The sequence below is a fragment of the Puntigrus tetrazona genome, chromosome 4, assembly GCF_018831695.1.
Source record: "Puntigrus tetrazona isolate hp1 chromosome 4, ASM1883169v1, whole genome shotgun sequence".
NCBI classification, from domain to species: Eukaryota; Metazoa; Chordata; class Actinopteri; order Cypriniformes; family Cyprinidae; genus Puntigrus; species Puntigrus tetrazona.
The window spans coordinates 2088580-2098892 of NC_056702.1; the positions used below are offsets into that span (position 1 = coordinate 2088580).

A 10313-nucleotide genomic window follows, 5' to 3' on the forward strand; every position below is an offset into this window, starting at 1 on the left:
CACTCCATCCGACCTCCGCCTTCTTCACCCGCCGAGTACAGTTGCAGTTCCAGACTCGTCTAAAGCATCGGTAACACGATTAATAACCCCAATTTCAAGGGGAAAAAAGAATATCACTGCATTATAATATCCTTATGAAATCATTGTTTAATTCATATAGTTAAATCCTAAAATATCTAATACAATTTTATTACTTCCATACGTGCATATCCCGTTTTATTATGTGACCGCAGCACAGAAAGGAAAACATATATTTGACAGCAAACATCATGCTCACGTGGTCCAGCAGAAATTTATTTTGCTCTAAAATTACCCCGGTTACTGTGTATTATCCTGCTTATTAAACGGACACTAAATCAATAAAAGAGCCTACGTGGATATGGAATGTATTATACATAATATATAGCCTATCGTTTCGATGTTAAATTATTAACCTATAGCGCTTCCGCGAATAAAAATAGTCCATGAGAGTGAACAACAATAGGAAAGCTCCAAAAATACGATTAAGGTAATTATATATTATATATATATACTGAGGTGCATTCGAGGATGTTTTGACCAAAAATGTGTATGTAAGTGTATTGTGTGAGAATCAGACCACAGTGTTAGACTTGAGGTGTGTGTGTGTGTGTGTTGGCAATATTATAAATGGCTGAAAATTGCATTCTTGAACTCTGGCAAATAAATCAAGCAAACGCCATCGAAGGAAAACGAGGATTTATTTGTTCTACACATATGAGTCTGCTGAAACAGAAGTGCTCAAGTGCTTCACCTCAAAGTGCGAGCAAAATATCTCTTAGTATTTTCCCACGAATTGGAAACCGAGAGCAGTCAAATGTCGATTACTTTGCCTGTAATTTGGTTACACAGGAGAAGTTGCCAGACATTTTTGGTCTTTTGATCTGAGGGCTTTGCCTGCACTATATTTGCCTGAAGATCTCAGATGTTTACTTTTATAATGTGCTTTGGTTTATATCATCGGGGAAAGACCTCAGATGACCTCAGATATTAATACGAGTTCCTGAAAATATTAGCCGCTTGCCTTAACTTGCTCTAAGAAAGGGAATATCTGAAGATTGTCTCTCTCTATGGGAGTATATGAACTTGATTTAACCAGGACATCTGAAGCATCGAGAGTTTAACATCACAGAGAATTGTAGGTGAACCCCAGGGTGCTAATATCTGCTCTGCTTTATATCTCTCAGGATGTGATTTCACATGACTGCTCATCTCCAAAGGCCCCATGATTGTGGATACTAAAGATTTAAACTGCAATAACTTACAGAGTGAGGCGTTTTTACATTTTCTGCTATAAATAATGAACTGTACAAGCTATGACCTGTTGATTTTAATATACATAAGATGAAGTGTGCAGCATCTCGGTTATCAACTCGGTGAACCGAGGACGTTACAGAACAATCTGGTAATTCTCCTTGATCTCTGAACTTCTCTCACATTGATCCTAAACCTTCCTGGCATTAAAAAGACTGCGGCAGGATACAATGAACCTTTGGAAGTCGTTTTCCAGGGAGGAAGAACAATGTGCATCTAACATTGCCAAAGAGACGGCATCTGCATCCAATCTAAACCAAATCCATCTGCTAATCATAAAAATGAGAAACCTGCATTAATAGGATAGTAAAAAGATACTGCATGCTTTAAGATTATGCACAAAGATTTCAAAATAACTTTGATCCACTTGAGAAACATTTAGATGGTGTTTTTTTTCTTCTTTTTTTATGTGTTTGTACAACTAGAAAACTTGCTGCATGTGGGTACTTGCCATGCAACTTATCTATAAACATCCAAAAATTTAAAGTGCAAAACTTCACTCACTTTAACTAATTATTTATTCATTCTTTTTAATTATTTGAAAATTTAATTTGTAAAAAAGAAAACAAATAGATGATTAAGCAATCAGTGTTTTAACTTCAAAATTCACGCAATTCAGTGTTAATTGCCATTTCTTGATAATTATTTGTGAAATTTACAAGCAGGTTTGGAGCAAAAAGTAAAAAGTTCAATGTGAAAATGTTCCATTTCAGCCTGTCAATTAATGTGAGATCATAAGATTTGCTATAAAATAAATAATTATATTACAAATGTTTATTTCAGTTCTATGTGAAGTAGTTCTTCGTGTTAACTCCTCATATCCACATAAACAAATACAAGCATCCTAAGGCTCAAACCCACAGGTCTAGTTCAGCTGAATGCTCTGATTTACTTTTCTCTGCTGATTTAAAGAGTCTGTTATGACCTAAAGCTTTTTCTGCGCCCAAGTGGATGTGCTGACTCAAGTCTCGATGACTGATGGCAGATCTGTGCTGGTCTGCCATCTGCGTGGTAATAGAGGATACAGTGCCACCCCAAATCCTTCCCTTCACCTCCCTGTACTTCCTTCTTTAAACATCTGTCCGTGCACAAAATGTTTTATTCCAGGATAAAAACTGTACCACTTGACTATCTTGAAAGGCTCCATTTGAGGCCTGCAGATAAGTTTGTGTGACTTTGTCCCCCCCTGGTGTTGATTTCATGCCTGTTCAGTCGATGTAGTATAAATGCAGAGCGCCATCTGCAGGTCAACACTTAAAACCGCTTTAAACTGTATTTGATGCAGTTCCCGTGGCATTGACACTACTGCATGTTTTAATCAAATATTTGATCTTTTAATGAAGGACTTCGCCGTCCTAATTTACTCAATAAACTTTTATTAAAAAATTTAACTATTTTCTGTTTGTAAACTTCAAACAGGCAATAAAATAATCAAGCTCTTCACCCCAGGGTAAACAGAAGCTTTATTGGTTTCAATCAACACTGAATACGAAGCAAATATTTACACAGTTGATATGATAAGATGTGAATATGAGGTTGTTCTATTATCTAATCCCTCTCTATGGACAGCACGCCACTCGCACATTTTAATCGCAGCAAATCACAATTTAATATCGCGTGCAAGCCACAGCTGGCTGACAAAATAAATGAATAATTTACCATAAAATAATGTTCAAGGTGATTCAAATTCAAACAAACAACATGAGCATTGTATCAAGATGCCCCTTTATCATTTCAAAATATATATTCAAATAGGAAACAGTTTTAAATTGCCTTATATCATAACATGGCTGTTTTTTTTACTGTATTTTTTTGATCAAATAAATGCAGCTATAGTGAGCATAGAGACTTCTTTTCAAAACAATTATAAAAACTGCACCAACCCCAAAGTTTTGAATACGTCTTTAGGAATAGTTCACCCAAAAATAAAAAAATTGTGCTAAAAATGTGCTCGCCCTCAGGCTATCTAAGATGTAGAGGATTTAGTTTCTTTACTGGAAGAGATTTGGAGAGATTCAGCATTCCATCGCTCAGAAATGGATGCTCTGCCGTCAGAAGGAGTCCAAACAGCTGTTACAAAACACACCACAATAATCCACAACACCACCCCAGTCAATTACTTAACAGCTAGCAAAGTAAAAAGCTGTGTTCTTAACTTCAAACTGTTGCTTCTGGCTAAAATATGTTGCTTTCTCCAATGAAAACGTAATCTCAACTGAATTAGGAGGAAAGCATGCACAGAACAAGCACCGTTTACAAGTGCAACCACTCCAGATCGGTTCTGAACAAATATTTGGGTGGATTTTGATATGAGAGGAGAACAGAAGATGGACTTTTTCCACTGGTGGAAGCATTATTGTTACGTTGGTTAAAAAAAGTTAAAAGGCCTTGATGGATTTGTTTCTTACAAACACATAGCTTTCACTTCACAAGATGTTAATTGCTGGACTGGAGTGGTGTGGATTGTTTTTATCAGCTGTTTAGACTCTGACGGCACCCATTCACTGCAGAGCATCCATTAGTGAGCGAGTTATGTGATGCTACTCCGAATCAGTTCTGCTAAAGAGACAAACTACATCTCTGATGGCCTGAGGGGGAGTCGATTTTCTAAATATTTTGGCTGAACTCTTCCTTTAATGTTGCATGGAAGCCATAGCCAGCTGACAAGAATAAATGAATAATTTACCATAAAATGTTGAAGGTGATTAAAATTCAAACAAACATGAGCTTTGTATCCACGCCGCCACTTTTATCATCGGCAAGCTCTTTTCTACTGTCCGGCATCGAAAAGCTTCTTCCTGCCCTCCATGCCTGACATCGCCTCCACGTTTTTCCTCCAGTCTGTGACCTCTTCCTTCTGATGGAGAGAAAATGCTTCAGTGAGACAGAAAGACAGAGATGAGAGCAACTCAAATGGTTGCACGGCCGCGGCGGACCGTGGCAGCACGCATCAGACAGACAGACGGGGCGGTTTAAATGCCAACATTTCATCACCGCCGGCCCTTTAAAGAAATCACTTGATTTCTAAAATAAGCCGTCTCTTCAGACGCAGCACATCTGAGCGAATGAGCTGAAAGCACGGCCTGTACTAGCAGCCAGACGGGCTCCTGGTGTCTCGAGTACACTTGTTATAACGTGAGCTGGAGTGTTACCTTTTCTTCTTCTTTTTTAACTGTTTTGAGGTTGGCTTTGAAGTCAGCTTTCATGACTCTGGTGTCTGTGAGCGCTCCCAGCATGGCATCCGCCGACTTCTTCACCCTTCTCAAGTTCGGCCGCTTCATTTTTCCCTTCAGTTCATAGATCTTTTGGGTTAATGAGAGAATCTGGTAATGAACAAATATATCAGGCTTTAGTTAATAAATCTTTGAAGTGGCTGTATCATGAAAAGATTTCATATTTTCAAAGGAATATATATGGGTCTGGAATAAGATTTATATATATATTTTTTAAGAATTAAATACTTTTATTTAGCAAGGACACGTTTAATCTACCAAAAGTCATAGTAAAGATAAACACCCCCACCCCCTTCTAACCCCATGGTATATCATTTTGTTCATACCTCATTTTTCATTTACATACCTCTGCATCATTTCTGGTGACCTTTATATTGAGGTCATAGCGCGCTTCATCCACAATGTCAATCTTGTGGTGCAAATCTCTACAAAGCTCCTGCAAAGACCAATGATGATACATCAACTCAAATCACTAATGCAAACACCATGAACACGAGTGCTTATGATATGTTGAGAGATGTTTTGGGATGCAGCCATCTGGCCTCAGTAACAGCTCTGGATGTAAATATCTGCCACAGTAAAGTGTTGCACCTGCAGTTCTTGGACCGAGAGGCCTGAGAGATTGAGGGGCGGCGCTCTCTCCCTCAGGGTGTTTTCTCTCTCCACTTCTTTCTGCTCTTTTTCTTTCACCAGCAAGCTTTCTGCCTTTTTCAGCAGTTTGCTCTAAGGATCAGTCGAACAAAAGGTGAGAGAGGTGTCACGTAAGTACAAAATACACTGTTCTTCGCTTGTGTCCACTGACAGAGCTAAACATTTGTACATGATTTCAGTGATACCTTCGGACTGGATTTACTAATGCAAATTATTAATGCAAATCAGCTGAAGGCACAAAAACACACATCAAACCAGTTCTGAGTACAATTTTTAAGTCACAGCTGTCCTTCCAAGTAATAGATAAAGGATACACACACACTCTATCCATCTCTCCACCCATATATCATGAATTTTTTTTTATTTAGTTTTCATCGTGTTTATTTTATTTCATTATTGTTTTCAATATCTCCATATAAAGTTTTTTTTTATTTTGGCTTAATCAGTACACCAAGCTAAAGGAAAATAAGAAATATTTCAGTTCAGTTTTTAAGCTAACAGTAGTAACAACAGTATTTACAAAAAAGTTCATTTGCAAAAACAGATAACATGCGTTTTAATTGTGCATTCTAATTAATCTCTATGAAACTGCAGTGAAGTTCATTTGATTAGGTTAAAAAATACAACTTACTAACACAATAAAACCATGATAATATAATAAAAACAAAGTCTGTAAATAGCAAAAGTGTTACATGTGGTTTCATAATACTATAAATACACATTTCTGCTTTTAAATTTTTCAAAAATGGGCCCCATCCACATTCAGTGTAATAATAAATGTAAAATACATTTTTGCTCTAAGATTACTATTAAACTTCACAAATAATAACAGCAGGTGAGCTTACTGAAATAAGTTTAATCATTTTGAAGTAAAGATTTTTTTTTATTTAAACATTCTTTAAAAATCCACAAATGCTGTTAACTGAGCTTTAGGACAGACCCACCCACACACACACACACACACACACACACACACACACACACGCACCCACACACCCCCACACACACACATGCGTTGGACTATAAATTTCTGCTTAGTTTTGACCCACCTTCAGCTGAAGTCTGCGTGTTGCTGAGTATTTGGATTTGGCCTTTTTCTGCAACAAGAGTGAGAGTTAAGCTGAGCTCATAATAGTCTGTGGTTCTGTTAAGACAGCGCTGTGCGTGGGTTTAATCGACACGGGCCGCGGTGCATGCATTAACTGCCTGACCTGATTACTGTTAGAATCTCCAAATTGAGGGCTCAGTAGCTCGGTGTAGTTTTAAGCAGGGCAGAGCAAACGTACAGTTCAGATTAGTTTTTAACATGCTGTTCGGCGTCCTTACAGAATTACTGAGCAACTAAAAACCATTTAGAGCTGGATTAGGCTCATCCATTCAAGCGTTCACTGGACTTTAATATATAGAGAGGCCACCGCGTGCACGGCTACTTTTAACTCTTGCTAATCAGCATAGAAACTATATAAAGGGAAACAATTAGAATGAGACAAAACTTTGAGACATACAGTAAGTGTGGTGAGAATTTACTTACCGGTCTGTAAAGACGTCATTGCATGTAAAAAACAAACAAACAAAACATTATATATGTTGCCAGCGCTATATTATGTAGTAGCTATGGTGTTCTACAATGTTCAGCAGCTATATAGTATCATTTTCAAAGAACCAGCTTCATAATTCATTGTCTGTGTATTATTATAAAACTTTTATTTTTAGAAATTACACAATTAACAAATACCTTAGTAGTAGATGAATAAATAAAGTTGTAATATTTCAGAAACGTGTATTAATGAAATTATTTAAGTGGAAAAACTTTATTTATGGGAAAAGAAAATAAACCGCATAGTTATTTAGCAAAATCAAACCTTGGAATTTCCATTCAAATATTTTTTTTTTTTTTATTTGAATTTTAGTTACATTTGTAGTATTTTTGCTGTGATAATTCTTTTAAAAAAATTTTATTTAAGTTTCAGTGGTTATTTTAGCGCATCCTGTTAAACTAAACTAAAATGAGAAATGTTGCATTGAGTTACAAGTAACAATTCTTGTGGTTTCATTTCTTCAGCTTTCCTTTTGGATTTAGTTAACTCGAATAACCCTGACTCACAGTTTGTAAATAAGCCGTTTTGGATAAGTATGACATTGACAGGGTCAATAGTCTAATAAAGATAACACTCACCCTTCAGACATGACTGCAATACACTATGTGACCTGAAAGAGAGCCAAAATAATTGTGGTCACTATTCAGCACTTCATCATTCATATCTACACACGTCAGGCATCACTAGTCAAATGCCAAACAACTGTCACGGATTAAGAGTGACGCCACAGTCAAGGGTTGCTCCTAAAAAAGCGAGTTTAAATGCATTAAAGAAACCCGACGTCCTTTGACATCAAAAGCTACAGATCCACTAATGCAATTCCAGTATGCAGACGGTTCACGGCACTGCACCGGACATCGGGTCTGGCTTTAATACCGGTCATCGCCGAGACTCAAACACGGAGGAACCGTGACCTTTAGTCTGCCAATATAACAAACCACCTCTCTGTGTGCATCCACCGTTTTTCTCAGCGTCTTCAAAGATACATTCATTACGGCTCGCGGTTCAAAGAGATCGGGGTCTCGACATTTCGGCCCCGTGGAGAAAACAGTGACCTTGGCGGTCTCACTGAACGCTGTGAGCAAGGGTTAATGGGGTTCCTCTGGGAAAATGGTGCTGAGGGATGCATTTAGGGGCAGAAAGCATGTGGATAGGCAGTCTAGACTGTGTTTTAGTATGAATTCATCCCTGTGATGAGAGATACTGATGCCACGAAGTCTGAGAACTGTTATGTAGTGAGGATAAATCTGGTGCAACAGGCATGGAATGAATCAGATGCAAGATAACGATAAAGGATACAGCGAATCTGTATTTTATCTATCTGAGGAGAATATCGGTTGTAAATAAACACAACAGCCTGGCTTTGGTCCTGCTAATGTTAACGACCTTGATATAACTGCCATGGCTTTGGCAAGAAACAGGCGAGCCATTGACCTGACATTCATGTTTGACATTCTTTAGGACTTATGTGTGACAATACACAGGAGTGTACAGTACTTTAGGGAAAAAGTCATATTTGTACCGCTTAGAATTTTATTTAAAACTAAAAATGGAAATTTTATAGTTCGCTTAAATTTTTTAGACTTAAATTTTACTACCTTCACTGAAAATATCTTTCAAATAAAAGAAATTAAACAAAAGGAAAAAAAATAAATAAATAAATTGCGTAATGTACATGTATATATATATATATATATATATATACATATATATAAACACACTATATAATAATATTTTATTTACACATTTCTGACAGCGTATTTTGCATAAAAAATCTGAACAGAAAACATTTTCATAAAAATACGTGCAATTACATTTTGCCTAACAATAAAAAAGTAAATACGCTTGTTTATGATGGTGCAAAGCCAGATCACCTGGTCATCTCTGACAGACAGGTGGGACAATACTCTGGCAGCATCTCTCACAATATACAGTTACAACCGAGTCCATCCTGAATGTCATTCCAGTCATACCCTCTCATTCACCTCACAATATCCCACACTATTAGTCTGCAGATCCTAGAGTTATTAATCATACCGACAACACTTTCAAAAAGAAACAAAACTCAAGCAAACGAAGTGAACAACCCTTCCATTTGCTCAAATCAAAAGACTCTTCAACCGCTCTCTGCTCTCTCTCTACCTTCTAAGACCTCTGAAGTGGACCTTTGATTTCCATGGCAGACATGGTTAGACATGATAAAAAAAAAAAAAAAAAGCATCAATACAGGGCTCTTACCTTTGAAGAGCAGACCAGGAGCGTGAAAAGAGGAGTGAAGGTACAGAGAAAGATGGTGTAGTGTGATTTTTTTAATGATTGATCCATGCCTCACCTCTCACATGTGAATGGCCAACCAAAATAACTCAGAAGTGCAGCGCCTCCCATGAATGCCAGCTTTTGGCACACCATTCTTCTAGAACCGGACAAAACACAACAGCACAGCACAGAAAATCCTACAGACAAATTCCCACACATTAGAATTCATATATTCAGGTGATTAAGATTCCCACGGCCACCCCAAAGACAACAAAGGCTCCGGGTGTCCTACGGTCAGATATAAATGCACATAATTGTTTAATTGAGCATTTTATGGTCTCATGCTACGCTCGGAGGCCTGAATTTCAAACGAGAGTCCTAGTATTCAGTCGAGCGCGGCATTAATTACAGGTGAATATCACCTCGAGACTGCTGGGAAGAATGTGAAAATGGATCATAGCATTTAAGTCATAAAAGCAGGGAGAAAGAGGCACATTTATCTCCATATCGAGGCCAAGGGGGCAAGTTTTGGTCTAAAAGCCTGAGATCGATAAACGCATGACCCCGTAATGCATCGAGAAAGGTTTTATGGTTCAGCGAAGGACTACGTGGTAAACCTGGTTTGGCTTTTGCGTACATAAAGAGGGGACGGCGGAAGGACATACACCTTCGGTGGAATCTGGAGTATGAGAGCGGCAGCTGTCGACAAGCACTGAGAGATGAACACAAGCGTCCCATGACGCATCGCTCATGCGCTTTTGTCTGCGCTGCGGTGTAGTGATTACATGTGCGCCGCAGCACGTGCCTCCGATGCCGTTTATTTTTAGAAGGACTCAGCGCTATCACGATGATAACACGACCCCAGCCCTTAAACTCTTCAGGATAATACCGTGTAATGACCTAAGCTGCTAACTGAAAGATCGAGGGTTCAAAGAATGCAACAATCACACTTCATAATCCAGAAAACGATAACGAGGCGAGACAACATTTTCAAAGCATTAATTGGACGTTCAAGATTGGATTGGCTTGATGTAAGGCCTTGTTTACACCTGGTTTTAACTCTTTAACTTTTTAGGTTGCCAGGTACTGTCAGTATTTTTTGTTGATTTTCACTATATTTTCATTTCTCCAAGAATTTTTTGTTCTATCAATATCTGAACATGCAATACGTGAGTCTCTGTGTGACCGTGAACCACAAAACCAGTCATAAGTGTTGAAACTGAGATTTATACAACATCTGAAA

General features: G+C 37.9%; 1 protein-coding gene across 1 annotated transcript; it reads right to left on the bottom strand.

The window, feature by feature from the left end:
- Positions 1-2771: 2771 nt before the first annotated feature.
- tnni4a (troponin I4a) lies at positions 2772-9157 on the bottom strand. Its single transcript, XM_043236029.1, has 8 exons — positions 9053-9157; positions 7393-7424; positions 6748-6751; positions 6266-6313; positions 5157-5288; positions 4912-5001; positions 4485-4655; positions 2772-4189 (listed from the first exon to the last, which is right to left on the bottom strand). The coding sequence occupies exons 2-8, from the start codon at positions 7401-7403 to the stop codon at positions 4103-4105; spliced, it is 543 nt and encodes a 180-aa protein (XP_043091964.1). The 5' UTR covers positions 7404-7424; positions 9053-9157; the 3' UTR covers positions 2772-4102.
- Between the last annotated feature and the right edge of the window lie 1156 nt (positions 9158-10313).

Excerpts from the sequence above, each read along its gene's own strand:
- tnni4a (XM_043236029.1), bottom strand. Across the intron at positions 5,289-6,265 it reads CACGCAGACTTCAGCTGAAG|AGCAAACTGCTGAAAAAGGC; the intron begins GTGGGTCAAAAC and ends ACTGATCCTTAG. Across the intron at positions 4,190-4,484 it reads TTAAAAAAGAAGAAGAAAAG|AAGGAAGAGGTCACAGACTG; the intron begins GTAACACTCCAG and ends TCTCTCCATCAG.